Raw genomic sequence first — 22,421 nt, forward strand, 5'->3', positions numbered from 1 at the left:
AAATGTACCATGGGTAGCTATGATACAGTAAAGACGGATGATGGGTATGTGCCCCACTCACCAATATACTAGTACAGCCACATAGCAGTTAAGAAAACAAATGTAGCAAGTCACAGACATTTAATACTGTAGACAGATGAAAGAAATAACTACATGTAAACCTACAACCTACATGTTATAAAGGTCTCTCTCAAACCACAACATACCATAGTAATGGTAGTGTACACATGTAGGGTACAGTGTACACAAGAAAGTGGCAGTTTGTGCAAGCGTTTGTTAATAGTATTATTGTCAATATGTCAAATAGACTGTTTCGTACATCATAAATATAAATTTGGAAGTTTTTGTCCTTGTGTAAGTGAAAGATATACAGACAGACAGACAGACAGACAGACAGGCAGGCAGGCAGGCAGACAGACAGACAGACAGACAGACAGACAAGACAGACAGACAGACAGACAGACAGACAGACAGACAAGACAGACAGACAGACAAGACATGACAGACAAGACAGACAGACAGACAAGACAGACAGACAGTCTGACTGACAGACAAGACAGACAGATAGACAGACAGGCATAGAAAAACACAGACAGACAGACAGACAGACAGACAGACAGACAGACAGACAGACAGACAGACAGACAGATAGATAGATAGAGAGACAGGCATAGAAAAACAGACAGATAGGCAGGCAGGCAGGCAGGCAGGTAGATAATCCAGAATGAACACAACCATCATTATGGCCATTCATTCAGGACCTAGTGTTTATTGTATATTGTATGTGTGGAAATGAATCCAAAAATTAGATTAGAAATGAAAATAAGATGACACAACAAGATTTGTTACTGTATATGATCATACATGTAGTTTAGCATTTGATTTTCAGAGCTTGTGACAAAAAATGGCAGAATAAAACAGAACAGAGAAAAAAAGCCACCAAAAAAAAAAGTCTATGATCGTCTTCTACTCTATATTGAAGACTGATGGATATATAGAAAATCAAGATAAACAAATGCAATGTACAATTACTCATATTATAATCATCGTTGAAAGATGTACTATTTAGTGAAAATACGAAAAAATTCCAAATCAAAGTAAAGTATACCATGGTATGTACATGCACAAAATGTAGGCAAATAGTTGACTAAAGTGTTGGCAGTAGTTTGAACAAGACAGTTATTGTATCTCAAGCGGTATCAGTAGTAGGGTATGGATTTCAATTTTTAGGCATTCCTTTATTGATGTATTTTCAGCCCCATTTTCCACCCCAAACAGAACAGTGAGGACACTGTGATGATATATATGCAGTCCACAACTAAAATAGTTTTCACTTTCTCTACTTATCAGCCATCAGCAAGTTTTATATTTACTTCACCAACGATAGATTACTGTTTTCACTTCCGGGACAAGGAAATTAAATTGTGTTTGGTATCTTGAGTGTTGAATGTTTAGAGTGGCTGACTCAGAATCTATAAGTTGACTCTCACCATTATTGTTCATTTATTTCTGAATGGCTGCAGTCACCGGGCAAGATTTGTACCAACAAGATCATCCCCAATAACCCAACTGTATAAATGGGGACCTGGTGCCTGTAGGACAGGAGTAGCTAAATGAAGGATTTAATCCTATATGCCAATACTATAGAGACTGCAGGGATTTTACACTTTCAGGAAGTTTATGATTTTCACCCCTAATTTGAAAATTAATGCTAAATGCAGATATTAGTGAAACTTTATAAAAACCAGTGTCTCTGAATATTAGAATACAAATAATGGGTTGAATTGGCAAAAATAGATTATAGTTTCTGGCATGAAAATATTTGGGAGCACGGCACCAACAGTGCTTTGAATTTGGAAAGTACACGGTTGAATGGACAAGGGTAAAGTGAAATGTTATTGGTCTCACTGGACCTCACTATTGCATTCTGATATCATTCCTAGAGGGAAGCATTTCTGAAAAGTATGGCTATTAATAATAAATATAAAAGGAACTGTAGATGTATTACACATCTGGTCGCTGAAATTCAACTAGTCTTTATTTTCCCAGGGTTGTCATATTGCTGATTCAGGAATGTCATGGTACACGGTAGAGTTTACAGTTGGAGTTGTCATAAGAGATGTGTGGACATCAGTAGTTCATTATGATGTGTGGTTGTATCAATGTCCTGTTCAAATTGATTCATAAATTACACGTAGTGCTATAAATTTTACCACACTGTCATACATGTATATTCCCACACATATAATGTGTACAAAGATCTGACATCAAAAGTACAGGAAATCCTGATGTGAAAGTTTCAACATATTTTGTAAAAGATGCGTTTGTTACTCACTCCCCCCCCCCCCCCCCCCCCCCTAAACTTACGATTCATTTTGTAAACTCAGAACATCAGAGCTTGCAGAATGGTTTCATTAAATGCCTCATACCCTAATAATAATATCTTGCCTTATGTCTTGGGTCCAGCTCGTGCTTCCCCCAGTGTAATGCCTGTACTGCTACAACTAGCTATACGGGGGAATGGTAGCCATGAAGAATACAGTGACTTTACTACTTATTAGGCTTATTGGGAATAGTAGCTAGGAAGGACATAGTATCGCTAGTAGCTTTCCTGGGTATTAGATGTAGTAGCTGAGAAGGGCATGAAAGAATGTATTCATGTATGTACATCAGTAATGTCTTGGCTACTAGCTTACAAGGAATGGTAGTCGAGATCATGGAATCTCAGGTTACACAGCATACAAAATGTAGTTACAGTGGCAGGTAGCATGCAACACATGGCTAACACCGCCTTATAGTATATATACATTTAACAGTATGTACAGAAATAACATAAAGTGGTGTATGCGTGCACGCACGCACGCACGTACGTACGCGCGTGTGTGTGTGTGTGTGTGTGTGTATGTGTGTGTGTGTGTTGTACACAGATTGAATTGCTTCTAGAATCACACATATATTTCTGATATTGATATTATCCTACGATGTTCTTCAACAAATCACTAAATCACATTTTACATGCATTTTTGCATTTCTTGAACTAACTTGATGTAGACTAATCTGTTATGATGTATATTTATGTATTCATGTAATTGTCTATGTGAACGTGCATAGTCAATTAGCTGATTTACATATAAGAATTTTTTCATCTGATACTCGACTAACTAGTCTGTAATCCTTTGTTCTTTTGCAGCATGTTCTTGTGAATAAAATATGTCAAGTTAATTTACATAGATACTAATCTATTTTGATGTATGCATGTCTGTGTGAAAATGCATAATAAACTGAACTAATTTACATATATCAGAGTTTCTCCCATTAAACACAAATTATCCTAGAAGCCTTTATCATTCACATGTTATCATAAATACATATAGTATACATTTTGGGGGAAAAAGTTTACAATGATACATTTTGTACTTATCTGTTGTGATATACTTGTATGCTTAACCTAACCTAGTAACCTAACCTAACTTAACCTAACCTAACCTAACCTAACTTAACCTAAACTAACCTGAGGGGTGACAATTAGAATGCACTTATGACTCTAGAAATTGACTTGGAATATGTACAAATGATGTAATACAAATGTAGTAGTACCAGTCATAGAAGTAAGTTACACGATCTCAAGGTTTTCATGTCCTGTCCAGACGATCGGTAAACACGATCTCCTGTCTACTGTATTAGTGTAAATACCAAATTCCTGTTAATAATGCAGTTTTGTGTGAAGTCTGTTGTCTGTATAATGCCCAAAAACAGTCAGTCTACTCAAAACGGGGAGGTCTAACATTACAAGTCAAAGGGCATTCCAGTAGAACCAATCAACAACCAGGTGTATTGTTACACTGATAAAGGTAGAACAGAACATGTGTGGAAGTCACATGGCACTACCAATCAACAGGTTGTTTGTAATTTTACTGAATCTCAATATCAAAACTTATCTTGAATTGGTTCTAGGTCTGAAATGAAAATTGTATAGAATGTATACCTGTGAATGTATACAAATATGTTGGCAAGTCTTTGAAATGTTTGATTTACTGCAAAAGTTGAACAATAGAGCATATTAGACTCTTGAAAGGACTCAATGAAGGCATTTTATCCATGGGAGAGGAGGCAAGGTAAGTAGGGGTTGTCAGGTTGATAGAGAGTCTGATGATGGATTGGTGGTGTTATCTGATGTAGCCGGAAAATAAAAGTCTACTGTTATCGCAGCTTTCACTTTTTAACTAGCATAGTTGTTCTTTTTGTTTGACTTTCCCATTAAAAAGTTCAAAGATTTGACATCTATTGGCTGTCAAGGGTGATGAACCATTTTATTAGCTATTTCATTGCATTTTTTGCGGCCTCCCAGTGTAAGTTTAGAAGCTGTCTTGTATTTCTGTAAGGCTTCACCTGAAATGGTCAAGGGAAGTGAAGGTCAGGATTCAAAGGAAGTGATGAAGGAAAGAATAAGATTGTATTATACTAGGGAATCGTCAAGGGAAGGGTAGTATTCAAAGGAAATAAAGGAAGGAATACGATTGAGATGCAAGGAAATGGTCAAGGGAAGGATGGGATCCAACGGAAGGGATTCGATAGAAAGAATAGGATTCAAACATAAGCAGATAGTCAAGGGAAGGATAATGTTTGAAGGATGGAATTAAATGGTAAAGTGAAGTAAAGAATGCATTGAGATGTAAGGAAATGGTCAAGGGAAGGATGGGACTCAACGGAAGAGATGAAGAAGTAAAAATGATTTTTAAGATGTAAGGTAGCTATGTAGGTAAGAATAGCATGGAAATAGTTGAGGGAAGGACGAGATGAGGGAAAGACTGTTCAAATGCAAGTCAAGGGAAGGATGGAATTCAAATGGCAGGAAATGATCAGGAGAACAACTGAATTCAAATGTCAGGAAATGGTCAATGAAGGGTAGGATTGAATAAATAATGACTTCGGAAATATGAAATAGTGGTTCATAAAAGGACTTAGCGTTATCCTAACCTTACACTGAGAATGGTTAGTATTACTACACTTAGTACATTACATGTGTTGTGTGCATATCAAAATAGAATGTTACTTTACAATTCTAGGTACCTGCAATAGCATTTCACCTCATGCTAGAGAGTCAAAATAGAACAAGAATTGTGACTTAGTCTTATGTGCGCCTATAGTAACACGTGGAGAGAAATCGAACGTTTGTTATTTTCACACCGTGCCTCGGCAGTACAATTCTATTTCAGGTTACAAGGTACCAAAAATTGTGTGTTTTGAGAAGTACTTGTTTTCTAGGGAGTTAATGTTCACTGAAGGAAACAATAAAAAGTGCTGTATTTTATTTCACTGATCCTTGAATTGAATATTTATAAAAATGTTTTCGTAGGAATTTCAGCTCTTTAGAATAACGAATGCATTGAAAGAGATAAGAATAAGAGTAAACTTCCAAGAGAAAGTGATATGTTCCCAAACTATGTGTTTAATGGAAAGGTTGGCTGGCTATTAGCCTTCACCTGCAATCAACGTTGTGATGAGCGCTAGGTATTTTCATAAAAAGTTGATATCTTCCATCAGTGAGTCATTTGTGGTTTTTCTCTCGAATTAAAAGTTCAAATGATGAATAGTGAACTGTAGACACTTTCCTGATTATTTACCGGGTGCTGAATATCAGAAAAACTCCAACACATACCTAGTGTTCAAGAGCCAATATCAACGTAATTCTAGAAGTACATGTACATACCAAACTAAATGACTTTCTTTTCAATTAGTGGACCAACATTTTGATGTAGCCAGAGATTTCCATAAAAAATGCATACATGTGTCTTTAATCTGTTTCAGTCATTGATAGTTTATGCTTGGGAATAAAAAAGTTAGAATAATCGACAGCGAAATGTAATATACAGTTTTCTAACTATTTAATTGGTGTGCAATATCAAGGTTCTTATAGTACATACAATGTACCTCCTGAATGGGTTCTTTTTTTAGTATAGCAGACTTTGAAGTAGAACCATTCTCTGCTTGTTGAAACAGGACTTTGGTATGCATTTTATACAGGCCTCAGTCCACTTGACCATGCTTATAAACAGAGCCAAAATATTTGACAACAGTGAACTACAGTTGTATTTCACAACTACGAACAGGTGTTCAAGACACTCATTGCTTGGTTTTCATTGCCATGTAACTTGTAGACACACACACACACACACACGCACGCACGCACGCACGCACGCACTCACACACACATACACACACACACACACACACACATACAGGAACAGATTTGAAACTAAGAAATAAGTTGATAAAACAACATTTTGTTGTTGTGGTGTATTTGAAACATCCTCCTCTTCATTTCTAACAGAGTAACAACTGTTTTTAGTGTTCTATGAGGTATTTTTTGATCAGGGCAAAGGTTCTTGTTGTCATTGTAATGGGGCACAGGTTTCACTCTGCTGGTATAACCACAGAACATCTGATGAAACACTGTAAAAGATGTGTATTGATAAAGCAACAGTTTGTGTTCTTAGGCTGAAGCCACAAGCTACATGTACATGTATATTGTACGCCCCCCACCCTCTGATTGTAGGCACTACCCCTTTCATTGTGATCGTAGGCTTAAATTATTCACCCTCCCCTTCATTGTGATCACAAGCTTCTGATAAATGATATACCTTCCCCCATCACTGTAACAGAGGAACAGCTGATTTAGAGTCTCACATCCTTCATAGTAATGGGCAGTAGGTAGGTTGTGATGATAGTAAAATAGTGTTTAAATTAAGTACATGGAACACCTTTCATGTCTCACATGTCTGTCATAACACAGCTGTAACTAGTGAGAACCATTAAATTAACAAAGTTATGGAGTGAACAACAGGTTGTGGTGAACAGACCCTGGAGGTTTTTAATGGTTGAGTAGGTAATATTTCATCCCAATCACCCCTTGCTGCTGGGAGTCTCAAATCAAATTCTCTTACCATACCTCTGTTGCAGTATATCATGGGAAAATATGAGTATGTCCTCTCTGTTGCAGCATAATATGCTAAAATCTGAGTGGCGTCCCTCTGATGTGATATACACTGTTAATTAGACCAGAGGTTCACCCGTGGTATTGGACATTCATGGTTCCTTTAGACCTTACGCACATGGTTTGACACAGCTACAGAGTGAAGAAATGTGTGTGTGAAAGTGTAGGTTGTTTTATGGCCCTCTTGCCATACTACACTCACCACAAAGACAATCAATTGTCTTTCCGCTTCATAGTATGAATTGAATCCTGTGTAAGTTATGGGTTTTAGTCACATAAATCTTCAGCTAGCGTACATGTTCAGAACTTAGAACTTAGAACTTAAGAAAATAGAGAAAGTGTGTACACCTGAAGGGAGCTTTTTGACCTTCTTGTTTCAAATTCTCAACTTTATTTTCACCGTACAAATTTTAATATCTAAGAAAACCCTTCAGATTTTGTGGATTTCTATCATTTACCAGCTTCAGTTTTGTCATTATTAAAGGAGTGTTTTTGTACTGCCTGCTATGTTATTTCAATGGAAATGTTGTCAACATCGCCTTTCATGATATCTCTCTGGAAAAGAAGCCAAAACAGGGAAGATTCACCGACTCCCAGCACTTAGCCCACACATGCACTATGCATAAATGTTCCAGTCTTCACTATTGTACAGTCTGTACATTAGGAGTGTATTGTGTTTACTTGTGACAGGATCCCCTATAGTAGAACTTATAATTTGTGGTTGCACACCATTTGCAAGCTTCAGTTGACTGACACAACATAAAAGGTGTGATTTTAGGGTGAAGGGAAAGACTTACACTGGACACCTGTACTGCTGGTTAAATAGAATCAAACCTATACCCCGTCACATACTGTTACTATAGTTATGTGTTGTTGTTGATGACGACAGGTATTGAGCTTTCGTTCCCGTGAAACATATGAACACCTACATTTGTAAATCATATTCATTAGATTGTAGTATAAGTTGATCGTTAGTTTTTGTCGTAGATCTTGGAATTGTTTTCGCCAAAGTGTACAATTTAGCAACACCCAATTATCAAGTATAGTAATACCCTGTTAAGATACACGATGTTTCAATGTGAGTATGACTAAATAAAATTAGTATGGCCACAGACACTTCCTCGTCTGTGGTTTGGTTGTCAACTTGGGTCCCATGCTGGACAAGTTGGAAACAAAACATATTGACTTTATGTGATATCTCTGCCTCTAGGGCATACACCTTGTACAAGTTGTCATTTTACTGTTATCTTGCATCATTTGATATATCATGAGAGAACCTGACAAGAAGGTCAACATGGTACATTTTGTTCCAGGTCACTTGATTATTAAAGACCTTATCATGATCTGCCTGCCATATAAAAATGATATGACGCATTAATACTGACAATTTCATATAATTTTTATAGCCCCCGCAGAAATAGTCGTGAAGTCATAATGCAGTAAATCTCTCCTGTGGGTTTTTTTTTTGGTAGGTTGTCATCACAACATATTTATTATGAATTCATAATAGTCTGTAAAAAAAAGGCCTCACTGTACTTGACATATACTATAAATTAAATGTTGATTACATTGTTGAAAAATTAATTGGATTCTTAATGAGATGAGTCCCTGAATAATTTTCATCAAAGTATCTCATTTCTGTGTCAATAGATGAAATAAATTATGACAAGCTAATATTAGATATGATTATGGTTTTCCTATACACAGTGTAGTTTAAAGGGCCATGCTTCAATCCCAGGTCATTGTTTTAGTGTTAAGATTACGTGGGATTGTTGTTGTTGTTTTTTGTTCTGGACCAATTTTTTCTATAACTCTGCCAAACAGCTGGGCTTCACACCTAGATTGTAATCTTAATCTGAAGAGGACCTTTAAGAATTACATTCCAACTAACTTGGCTAGCATTACTAGGTTTGGAACTTCGCTTGGTTGATTTTGACTTGCATGTCGTTCATCTTCTCAATACACAGGAGATGGTTGAAATCAACCAAGCGAAGGTTCTAAGTATGCCAGCATTGAGTTAGCATAGTGCTAACACTAGGTTGGCATTAACGCCACATCAGGACGAGTTAGCAACGTAATTGGACAAATGTAGCATGTACAGGACATGTACATTTGTACGTCAGGTCATGTATGGGGTCCCCTTTGGTCTAACCAATATGATATTTCAAAATACACAATTTTAAATTTCTTGCATTCCAGCATATACAATTTTTGTCGCAGTGAATTAAAAATTTATAAACAATTACAAAATCTAGCACAGCTAAAATTTATTGTGTTGTGTTGTGTTGTGTTGTGTTGTGCTGTGCTGTGCTGTGCTGTGCTGTGCTGTGCTGTGTTGTGTTGTGTTGTGTTGTGTTGTGTTGTGTTGTGTTGTGTTGTGTTGTGTTGTGTTGTGTTGTGTTGTGTTGTGTTGTGTTGTAGATTCTGTGTTAACCTAGTAAACTGATGGGTAGCTCCCTGTAATATTGTTCCCACATGATGGTGGTCACATCCTTGAGTTTAATGTTTGTATCATTGATCATTGTAACCACCAATCTGACACAAGAACACTTGTAGTTGCCATGACAAGTGTTTGCTATTTATATAGGGTTTTGTAGTTGATACGAGACTTTGTACATGTACCTGAACTAGATACTTACTTGATGTGATGATATGCTGGATGTGTTTTGTCAATAGGAGGTGATGTGCTTGTCTAGTAACTATACATGTTGGCTCTTTTTCCCTGATCTCTCTCTCCACATATAGTCAAATGGACAAATTCTGCTGAAAAGCTAGCTAAATCTTGTGCTGGGGAAAGGGTAACAACACATGTCAGTAGTAATCCAACACACTGACAGGCGGCTGTAATTGGTTAATTTGGTCAGTTTAGTCCCAACACAACCTCCAGTTTGAAAGTACATGTAAGTCACAACAACGACAATGCAACAGCGTCATCACATTTAAATCAACGCAGTCACTCCAAAAGCATTTTAAAACTACCACTGTCAGTGGGTACGTACGGAAAGTAGTGCTAGAGAAATCCATTTGACTATATGGTGGAGCGAGAGATTGTAGAAAACAAGCCTACACACATCTACACACATTGTAGTTTCTAGAATAATGATGTGCTTACATGTGTAATATCTATAGACAGTGGATAAAATAAAGGCCCATGAGTCAATCCCAGGTTTTGCATCCGAATAATCGCATCAATAGTGCCATAAGGATTACAATGGGATCATTCTTTTGTTCAGGGCCAACTTTTTATATAGCTCTGTCAGACAACTGTTTTTCACATCTAAATTTTAATTCTAATCTAACTTAGTCCCCTGAAGTTGGGTTGTAAGCCTGTATTAGCCTAATCTAGCTGCTAGAACCTCAGGCAAACCAACCTCCTTTAAAACTGACCAAACATGGCCACTGAGGGTGCTGCACCTAGACAGAGGTACTCATCATCATCTTTCAGCTTCATGGCAACCCATAAAGTGTAGATCCAAGGTCTTGCTACAAGGCTAGTACATAGCTGAACAGGTACCTATCAACTAGGTGTCATTTATCGTACATAAATTGACAGTGATACAATAACCAAGTCAACTAATTAGATTGCAGGTCAATTTGTGACAAGGATAGACCCTAACCTAATCTGACAAGACATACATGTATAGTTCTAACTCAGGTCATTCTCTCTAGAGTCACATGGAATAATTACATTCAGCTGTTGTTACACTCACACATGTGCACATTGTGACATGTCAACCTATTTTGTGTCAGATATGATCATCAATCCATGACAAGGATCTCAAAGAGAGAATTCCACTACTACTCCCGATCCCATTACATGCAAATATCCAAAAAAGTGACCTGTCTCTTTCATTAGATCTTGATAGCGATCTGTGTAAAGCAACCTTTTTCCATCTATATCCTTTCGGAGATAGTGATCTGGTAAAAGTGACCCGCTGGTTAGATCTTGATAGTGCAGTGGCCAGTACATGACCTGTTTTATCCTTTTGTTCTCAGAAATCGTGATCTGTTAAAAGTGACGCACGTCCCTTTTGTTCAATCTTGGACTGTGAGCTGTGAAAGTGACCTGGCCTAGATTTTAGATTGGCGAGGGAAATGAAACTTTTAAATTAAGTTACTAATGATGGTAATATATAAATTATAATATAATAATAATAAATTATGAATAACTGCAGAAGATGATAACACATGAATTATTTCTATCAACAATATTTTTTCAGCCCTCCCTGGCAAAAGTAGAGGTTTCAATAAATCAAACCACCCCTCCTGTTATCTCCTATTTATACTATCTGTTCATATAGCACATTTTCCCCACTAATGAGATCATTGACCTTGACCCCATTGTCGAGGTCAAGTGCTAATGTGAAATCAGTCATATTGAGCAGGTGCAGTGCAATATTGAACTACTGTTCTCAGGTTGGTGTGGCCTCCATGTTCATCTTCAGAGCCATCCTTTTTGGAGCACTCATTCAAAACTAGGTTCAAGCATACATGTATACCCTCCAGCGTCAAGCACTAATTATTTGGTACACTTCATCTCAAAAAAAATTTGTGAGAATCTCAATTCATTTACAAAATCAAATAACAAGTTACGTACATTTTGTAAACCAACTGTAATTAATGCAGAAGGAGTAGAACTGGTGCACAACAGTAGTTCAACAAGTGAGCCTTACATCTAGTAAAAGATCATACTGCAAAAACTGTCAAAACAATCTCGTCATGTTGTTCAGCCATATCAGGCTTCTAAAGCTAGTGCATGATAGCGTGGCATGAATGACATATCTTACAAACTAAGTAAGGGTATAGTACTGACCCTGGAAGCTGACATGCAACAGTACAAGGACGTCGATGCAATGCCCAGTAGTAGTATACATGCATACATGTTGGCTATAGTGACTCTTACACAAATAATCCAGTCATTCACGATGCTCACCAATCTACATGGTAGGAGTCACAGGGTTAAATTTTCACCATATCTTACACAACAATTATCATGCCGAAATTCCAAAGCCAAGGTGTCCTGTTCACAGTAGCTTTAGAAACTATACATAATTTACAATGGTTCGTATAACACTTTGTTCTTTTGGGTATGGACAGTCATTAAATTTCCCTCAAATTTCATGAATCAGAGAGCGTTTGAGCAATCTCAGACTATCAAATGATGTCTGTGCATGACTAGAACTACAAGCCTCAGGACCTAAACAATCAAAAGGCCATGCAGATTAACAGCCATTATCCTCCCCTAACATTTCCTACTGATTTACAATACCAACAAAGTGCAACATGTGTAAACATAGAAGACAAGTGTATCGTGAGGTGCATATTTCATAGATGCTAGTATTGTGGTACTCTATTAACGTACACTGCGTAAGTTTCAGAAACAACAGATAATTTCCTTCCCAGCATTTTTGTTGCAGTCCAGCAGTCATAACTTGAATTCCAAACCAGAGAATAAATTTCAGAATGGCTGTATTGTGACTAGACACGTCTCTATTTTGATCTTTCCAAGCTGTGGGTATTCGACAAGATGAACCAGAATGTTTTTGGTAGCAATGTTCTAAAGCCAGTAAGCCTCATTCCATTGGCACTGCACTGTATGTGGTCTGCATCAACTATTCAACACTGTCTCAGTCCATGTCTGTGGGAATGCATTTAAAAGTCTGGTTTTTAGCTGAGATACATTTCTCTGATTGCATGTTCTTTATTCTTATTCCTTTCCAAGCAGTGCATGGATGTGGCAAAGTTGTGTAATGTATTGCGTGTATTATAAATTTCTAAAGAAATTGACATAATGCGCAGAAAATAGCAAGAACAAAGAATTATTTTTGGAACCAATTCTGTTACATTTTCTATATAGGATTATATTTCCTCCCACTAAAGTAATTTTGGATACGGAAATTTTAACGGAATATTGTTTTCTAAAAAGACATGGTTGTATCTTCATTGTATTTGTGTATGCCTATTTCTAGTAAGTTTGACTGTAGTCTAATGCTATCCTGCATCAAATTGAGAGAGAGAGAGAGAGAGAGAGAGAGAGAGAGAGAGAGAGAGAGAGAGAGAGAGAGAGAGAGAGAGAGAGAGAGAGAGAGAGAGAGAGAGAGAGAGAGAGAGAGAGAGAGAGAGAGAGAGAGAGAGAGAGAGAGAGAGAGAGAGAGAGAGAGAGAGAGAGAGAGAGATGATTTAAAACGGTACAATACCATGTTAACTAGACTAATTTGACAGTATTGTACATTGTAAGACTTCCATTGATATCATACAACATGTGTACCAAATCAACCTTGGCTTGGCTAGATGTCTACCAGCTCTGTTTTAAGTAAATCCCAAGACAATATAAAGGAGACCCTTGTTAGTGAACAATTATATCCACTGTTCAGACTAGATGCCTTGAAGGACCTATGAAGAGTAATCATTGCCACCCATAACTGCAGTGTTACTAGAATGGTTTATTTTGATACAAATGTACTTGCATGTTAAAAAAGAGGTTTTAGGTTCAAAATGAAGCCATGGTTAGTTTTTATCACTGACGTGTTGAATGCATCTGTACATATAAGAAGACAAGAAACAGAGAAAGAAAACATGCTTTATTCCAAAGCTACCATACTACATATATAATACAGCATTGATAGAATACCTTTTCCCATTGAAAGTCTTTCAGGCAAGTGAAAGATAAAATACAGTAAATTACTTACATACAAAGTACATTAGACTAAGAAAACATAGTACATAATACTTAATAGGATGTTAATTACCGAAATAAATGAATAAATAAACACATTTATTGTTGTATAAACTCAGCAGTCTGTGTCCTAAAGGCATAGCGATAGGAGCAGACATCCATTTTCGACAGTTGAAAGTCCCACATTTCTTCTTGAAAATATCAGTTTTGTCACCGTACTAGACTCTCTCATAGCCTTGCATGTTGGGAGTGTTGCTAGCAGAAGCGGCTGTTTTGTATGTACCGATATCTGCTGAATACTTGTATTCTATCTAATATCCTTGTATTGTGTGCCCTTATTGACTACGCAGTGCTAGGGAGCGTCGCAATAACAAGGTGTGTCGAAATAACACGTCAAGGAAGCGTTAGTCCTATGTAAGTAATGAGGGCGCACATGACAGTACCAGGATATATACGGTAGATATTGGCAGATCAGGTACATACAAAACAGCTTCTTTCTGCTAGCAGCGCTAGCGATGCTCCAGAGGCTATGAGAGAGTTTATCATCGTACATGTAAAGCCGGATGTTGAATTATAGATGAAGGATAGGAAGATGACAGCTTCGTCATCTTGTTTTGACGCATAATATCCATAATGTATACGAGTGTCAAGTCAGTTTTTCCCCTGGAGCATGATGTATCATTCTCTGTGTTCATTCTTTCATCGTAGAGATTAATATTGTGAGTATCCCTTTGCGGAGATTCCCTGAATAGATACTATGCTAAAGGTGAAATAGTCTCATTAGCAGTGTTATGGAAAAGGTCAGCCTATGTTGAGCAGAGAGTAAAGTTTCCTGTAGGTATCAATAACTGTGTCATAACAACCCAGAGCCACATGTGTGCATTTCTGTGTTCCATTTCTGATTCAAAGGAATTGAAAGTAGCTTATGGAAGTTATTGAGATGAATGAAATGTAGTGTCATTTGTAGTTCCCTAATCCTTTCACACAGCGTGACAAAACTTAAATGCCAAATGAAAACGCTGTCAACAGGAATATTGATGCTGATACTGATATTCCAGACCATGTCGAAGGTCTCATCTATTTTGTTCATTGTCTTCATATGTTTTCAAAAGAAAGCAATAGAATTAGTAAATAGAATGTATAGTATCGTTCAGTTCATTGATCACAGGTGTTTTGATGAGAGGTGAAAATGTGGTATTCTGTTTTTGTGAAAGAAATTGAAACAACTTATTTCTGTCTTGTCTAATCATGAAAGTATATTACATAGGGGTTAATAGTAGGTCAAATGTGCAGCGTTTTGTATGTATCTAGTGTCATATGTTTACATGCATTTCTAAAAAGAAAACACATCATTCATTTATGGCAGCATGTATATCTTCAATTTTCCGATTCGTGTGTTTTTGTAAGTCGTCCATGTAGGTGCAAATACATTGTTATGCAGTAGTTCCATCCTCTGATTTAGTATTATAAAAAAATTGTGCTTTACTGTAAGTTCTCCTGTTTAAATTTTCCAACTGACATAGTTTATACTGGGAAGGACACATTACAACACATAGTAGAAATTGGCAAACTTGTCGTGGTCACTGTCACACTCACACTCACAGTCACACTCACAGGCTACCATATAAACTGCCTACAGACTACCATTGCTAACTAATCAGATGAGATTTGCCAAGAGTAATGTATGGCCCTGAATTCAATATCAGTAACTGCTATGTCATGACCTGGAAGTTCCTGTTGAAGGTGAAATCGTGTTTGTAGGTGTAATTCTAAACATATGTTGTGATATTGGTGAATTAGTGGCTACTTCTACTTGTTCACTTTGATCCGATTTATCGGTCTGCTTTGCCAACTTTGGATTTACGATGGATATAGTTCTCAAGGATACTAAATGCTGGTGTAGTTGTGGTTGTTTGTGGTGGGGATAGGGGAAGCATTAGACAGACAGACAGACAGACAGACAGACAGACAGACAGACAGGGATCTAGACAGCTGTTAAAAGGTAGAATGTACAATTCTTGTCTAAACTTTCAATTGTTGAGTCACCAGTCGCAGTATGTCAGTGTTAATAGCGCTATCAGGAATTTAGATAATTAAAACTTGTAAAAATTTACAAACCTTATTTTCTACAAAATTCATTAATTCAAATAACATTTTTCTTTGCAAATTTTCAACAGAATTCTTTCGATGTATGATCTGTTATTTTTTTAAACAATTTTGAATAGTATATATGTTTTAATCCTGAAAGTATTTAGAATGGATCCTTTTCATGATGCTTGCATATACACATACCCTATAGTATTAGGTCAGAGTACAGACTGAGACATGAAACAAATGCCTCAAACATTAGCCAACAGACAGACGTACATTTGCAAAATGAAGTCATTGCATCATTATTACCCCATAAATTAAGAAGGGGAGAAAACTCTCTTGTACACACTTCAAAGAAAAGGTTAACAAATAGTTGGGTTTATAAATTAAGCAGTTGTCCAGGGCACGTAGAAGTTACTAAATGTGTCTGGATAACTAAATTTGTAAGGTGGTAGTCTGTTAGACCAATGGATGAATCAGTTGACTTGGAGAAATCTGACTAGTACCATAGTACCAGGTGTAGAAGTTAAATTTCAGCTCTGGTCTATAACTGCCATGGTACTGTAACTATAACTGCTGTGATGGCACCTGTCTTAATTGTTGTCAGGAGAAAAGAGACTGTTAATCAATGGGGACTTTATCAAGGCAATGGTTGTTGGGACCCCATGCAGACATTGTATTGTCAAATCAAATAATTTAGCTATTGTTTTAGTGACCTATTGAAAACCAGAGAGAGAGGAGAATCCATGGATCTTTAACTGTCCACATCAGACTGTGAATAAACGTATAAACCTGTTACAAACACTGGAAACAGTTAAAGTAAACAACTGAATTGGATTAATAACACTTGACATATCATGTAGGACATACAGAGACTTGTATACACACTATGGTTTGATAGTGTGTAATAGTAATACAAGTTTTATGGCCTCTGTCTGTGTACATGAAATTCCAAGGAAATTGGAAATTTGTTTGTGAACGTGAACTGTTATATAAAGTGGCCATAAACCTGTTCTCATCAAATGATGGAATGTATTTGTCTCTGTACTTCTAGCATGCTGTGCCAAGTATTATTAATCCAAGTCAGGTGTGTACTTTCCCAGTTTGTAACAGGTTCCAATGGTCCACAGTCTGATGTTAGCAGTTGTATCTTGAAAGATCAAATGTAAACTTAAAAAAAAAAAAGTGAGACAACAGGAAAAACTGTACTGATTTTTAGAAGAGCTTTTAATTTAATTATAAAATCCTAGTAGTGTTTAGATTCTTAGCAAGTGTCCATATTGAATTGCAAATTTGTTACTAGTGACAGATTTGAATTGTGAAGTTGTTCAGAGGTGATCTGGTATATACTTTCACTGCAGATTAGTATCCTGATAGGCTTTAGTATGTCTAGTTAGAATATGTACACATTTGTGAAATGTTGCTTGTTTTTGTGGCAGACTTTCTGTGTACAGGTGTGTGCATGTGTGGTCACTGACTGGTACATTAAAAGATGAAACAAAAACCCAACTTTTGCAAAGCGAAAACGAAATGTCATGAAAATGAAATATTAAATGACAGTGTTTTATTCAAGTATACGGTATCGTGATGGTCAATACAGGTCTTTTTTTTAAATACGGTAATGTGTTTTTATAATGAAGTATTAGTATGTTGAATATTGCTGGCCTATGAAAATGATGAAGTCTTGTTAGAATTCTGTCTGTCTGTCTGTGTGTGTATGCAGTGAAACTATCAACAACATTGGCTATCAGCAACATTGCCTATATGAGGACCTAGGTCACATAGTTGGGTAACCATGCTAGGTCAAAGATCCTGTGATATATTTTATCTGTAAGACATTTGTTGAGAATAGTAAATAGTAAAAAAAAAATAGTTTGTCATTGCCTGACGTGTATGCAATAATGTTCGTTAATAGTCCTATGATAATTTCTTGTGATGTTCCTTGAACTGTTATTTATGTATCACAAATATCAGTGACGACTCATTTATGTTGCTTCCGGTATCATAGAGTGTACTGAGGGGAAATTTTATGTTCTGTATAATATTCCTAGCGTGTCTTAGTATTGGAATACCAGAGGCTGTTTGACTTTTTTCTTGTCAAAGGTGACTTATTCTCCATTGATTTTGTTTCACTGTTGTGGTTCCAGCTGTGAAGACAGCAGTGTTCCAAACAGTAAAAACTGTGTACATATAGCTAAGACTGAAACCTATCATGCATATCACATTTATTAGTACACTATGTTGTGATTATTATATGCCAACCCATGCCTACTTTAATGTTGTAGAAAAGGGTATTTGGATAACAGTGTTACAATTTGCTGTATCCACACACACTGTGTTAATAGTAAGACCAAAAAAAGAAGTTGTTTCTGATCAGTTCGCGCATCACTTATATTTTTTAAATACCCTCGCATCAGTCTTCTCTTTTTTCATGTTTTTCCAGCCCATGCACTCTGCAGATCCAGGGGGAAACACAAAAATAACCCTCCCTGCAAGTCTTCAGTGAAGACAACTGCCAAGCCAATCATGAACAAGCAAATGACATCTGCCCCACATACACACTTGCTCTAAAGTATTAAATAAGAAGAACAGTAACTGTCATAAATAGATTTAGTGACAGGTTTGTTGAGAATAAAAACAAAACAAAAATACGGTCTCACCACTTTCTGTAGTCAGATTGTCTTACCACTTTCTGTGGAGTCAGACAAAATGTCCTGACCAGAAACATTTCTCTCTTTTTTTGGCATAATGGTGATATTTTTTATGTTGACGAAATCAATCACAACATTGAACAGAACAAGGAACCAATGGGTACCCACGGGTTCATATCCTTCATTGTAAATAAATAAATAAATAAATGCATGGATTTTGACAATTTCTTTTTTAGTGATTGTCTCATAATGAGTACTCATATTTGGTTGATATCTTTTGCTTAATGGATTCTGTAATGTGGCATCCATGTTAAATCACCAAGGGGTAAACATGTGGTGGTGGTAGTGTTGAGGTCAAATAAATCATCATTTTGACAGAGAAATCCCTTCATGAACTTGTAAACTTTAGCCACAGAATGAAATTCTAGATAATGTGATCTGTTTTGATAGGATTTTATGACTACAGTAATTTTTCATACATGTATTTTTTGGAGGGGAGGGGGGGGGGGGGGGGGGCAGATGGATTATTCAAAGTATGTTAACATTAGCATGAGTGTAGAGTAAGTTCAAGCACCATTTTGCAGTCCCTGGTGGAACTAATACTGCTGTAGTACCTCAAGATTCCAGACTAACTTAAGCCAGTGTTTGTCTAGACTGATTGCCATATTGCACAGTGTGTTTCTTTAAGGAGAAGCAGTAAAGTAAAATAAAGACACGTGCAGTGTCTTGCAAGTCACGGTCATTCAGTACATGTATGTCATCGAAGCCCTTGGTATGCCAACATTGTTAATGTCTAGTGGGGCCTATCATAACATTTCCATTTCTTGGTGATAGAGAGCGCTAAACTGGAGAGTACTGCTGTCTAGAAATAGAGTGATGAGAGAGGACGGAGACCAGCTTGAGGGAGCTGTCTTGTATTACTTTTAAATAATAATATTTGGACCCTTGGTTCTAGTCTTGTTCAAGGGATTAAAATGAAGGTTGACATTTGGACTGTATTCGTTTGAAATTTAAGTGAAAGACAATGCACTTTTCTGTGATATCAAAGACCATGGATTCAGCCCCATGTTCTTGCATTTGTTATCTTATCAGTGGAGTTATAAATTATATGTAGATTGTATAGGTCAGGATTAATATTTTCTATAGTTCTGCCAGATAAATTTTTTTTTTTGATAAATACATTTTAATCCTAATCCAACTGGGTCTTTAACAGATAATATGTAAGATTAATTCTAGAGTAGATCAAGAGATTGATTGATTCAGAAACACACACACACACACACACACACACACACACACACACACACACACACACACACACACACACACACACACACACACACACACACACACACACACAATTATGGTTGGTAATACTATGACAGAACCCCATGACACATGAGTGCAAGTGTGTCGTACTTGGGGTATTTGCACTAAGTGCTTGCAGTGTTCTCTGTGCCCGTAATTTCATTTCATGTGCATACAATGTAGGGCGTGAAAGTGCAGTAGAAAACACTACAAACATGAGTGCAAATACTCCTGAGTACCCACACTGGAACTCATGTCACATGGGGTTCTGTTATTATAACAGATGTTTGTCTGAAATGGCAAATTACCATAAAAATCATACAGCGCGATCATGCAATTTCATTGTGTGTAGCGAAAGAGCACGTCCTCATTGCATATCATTTGCAAGCAGGTATACAATGATGTTTTCAGTATTGCACTTCAGTGAAAATACCACTAGTATGCACGTGCACCAGTGCAAGTAATCTCTGGTATGTATATATTTAATAATACTCCTACCCTCATGTTTTTAAAATCAAATTCTAAGTCATAATTTCTTTTCGTTATTCTTTTTTCACAGATGCAACAGTTGTTTTATCACAAGTATAACGTCAAAGATGCCTTCACTGGAAAACTACATGTTTCTGAACATCAACGAGCCATTACATTACACCCCATTAAAAACACCACCCATTTACATCGAATGCACCATTACGTTGAAAGTCAGAAGATAGCTGATTTACAGCTGAAAACTCTCAGGATACATCGGGAAATTCACAACATGAATCAGTTATTGAAGGTTCCTCCGTCAGATGAGGGGAAAGATAGCGCAAAATTGGGTCTTGCTCCGTCTCTCCTAAAAACTGTGCCAAAGTCATACGATGTAAGTTTAAAATGGGATTTCTTCACCAAGTATTTGCATTCTTGGAAACTTGATAACCCAAGAAAAGGTCTGGATAACACTCTAAGGACTGCTTTAGATGATATAGTCCTTCAGGTTATGCAAATGATTAACGAGAACTCCCTAGCTCGCGGGAGAACAATAGAATTCCAAGAAATCTTATATGGATATCAAAGAATTAATCCGATGTACGGGGCAGACTATGTACTGGATCTGTTATTGTTGTATCGTAGACATAAAGGAAAAAAACGGAATGTTCCCGTAAGAAGACATTCGTACATCCAGCAATTGTTTGGAAAGATTGAATTTAGAGAGGAGATGCAAGAGAAAGTAGTCGCCAAGTTGCCTGACCATAGTATGAAAACTCCTAAACCAAACCCTAAACTTCATTCCTATTCAAATGCACTTAACACAAAATACAGCCCTATGACGATACATTTTGTGTTGCCACTAGCCGGTAGATTTGAAACGTTTAAGAGGTTCATGGAGAATTTAGACAGAACTTGTCTGGTCACTGATGAGGATATTAAACTTGTAGTTGTGCTTTTTAAGACTGCCCAAAATGACCAGTCACTTGAAATAATCAAACTGGTGGCCTACTACCAACAGAAGTATCCTGAAACAGAACTTCGCATTGTGCAAGCTGTTGGGGAATTTTCCCGTGGATTATCCATAGAACTAGGAGCATCCCAGTTTCCTCCAGATGCTCTCCTGTTCCTTGTAGATGTAGACATGTACTTCACTTCTGGGTTTCTCAACCGATGCCGTCAAAATACCAAACAGGGTGCACTAGTCTATTATCCAGAAGTCTTCAGTCAGTTTGATCCAAAAGTTGTATATCCAAGGAAACGGTCTGCAGGATCCAACATTATCATAAGTAAGCGGTCCGGATTTTTCCGGCATTACGGCTTTGGAATAGTGTGTGTGTATAACTCTGACTTAATGCATGTTGGTGGTGTTGATTCTTCTATTGTGGGATGGGGTATGGAAGATGTCGATCTCTATAACAAATTCGTCGCCAGCAATGTTTCAGTATTCCGATCAGCCGACGTTGGACTCGTTCATATTTACCATCCTGTTATCTGTGATCCTGCACTTGAACCAAAACAATTTCAAATGTGTTTAGGGTCCAGAGCGTCGTCACATGGCAGTGAAACTGACTTGGCTGGATTTGTGCAGAGAAGTAAACAGCAACAGAGTAGTAATACAAGGAGGTGAGACACTCAACGATATCAGCAATAAACTAAAGTCGAATGCTGCATATATGTGTAGAAGTACTGATTTTGCATCGTTACATGCACACCAAACACTCCTGATTGGATGGAGCCAGTCACTTAGAACCAAAGTAGGACCAGACCTTCCATTGAATAGCGCCCTCAGGTGGTAACATGTAAGCAATGTGGGGATGAATTATGGGCAAATCGACCTTTTGGCACACTACCTCTAGAGGGCGATATATTCAATATTTGAGTGTCCCAGATCAAGGCACTGTTCGTAGTTTTAGAAGCAAACATATTGACAAAGAGAAAGAGAGAGAGATATATTATATGATAAAGTATTCTATGACTGTTGCTGTTACTTTTAATATAAGTCTGGGTTTTTTCTGTGTGCCTGCACAGGAAATGAAAGCTTTAAAATGTCACCTTCATCAGTTCCTGTGTCAATTAATTTTTTTTATGTGAAAGATGTTTTGAAATGAAATAATCCAAGGTAAACTACAAAGTAGAATGATGATAGTACAAATATAGGTTAAGTCTTTATAGTTAAACCTGCGCTACCTGCAACTGCGATCTTTTTTTCATCAAATAACCAAAGGTATGT

At 37.0% G+C, this 22,421-nt stretch overlaps 1 protein-coding gene across 1 annotated transcript in view; it reads left to right on the top strand.

Annotated features, from left to right (window-relative positions):
• The window catches only part of LOC144443746 (chondroitin sulfate synthase 1-like), a 58,153-nt gene extending 36,335 nt beyond the window's left edge, over positions 1–21,818 (top strand). Inside the window, exon 2 of the mRNA XM_078133289.1 lies at positions 20,280–21,818. Coding sequence (XP_077989415.1) covers positions 20,280–21,818 — 1,539 coding nt within the window. The remainder of the gene's footprint in view (positions 1–20,279) is intronic.
• The last annotated feature ends 603 nt before the right edge of the window (positions 21,819–22,421 follow it).

The sequence above is a fragment of the Glandiceps talaboti genome, chromosome 12 (genome assembly GCF_964340395.1).
Source record: "Glandiceps talaboti chromosome 12, keGlaTala1.1, whole genome shotgun sequence".
Taxonomy (NCBI): Eukaryota; Metazoa; Hemichordata; class Enteropneusta; family Spengelidae; genus Glandiceps; species Glandiceps talaboti.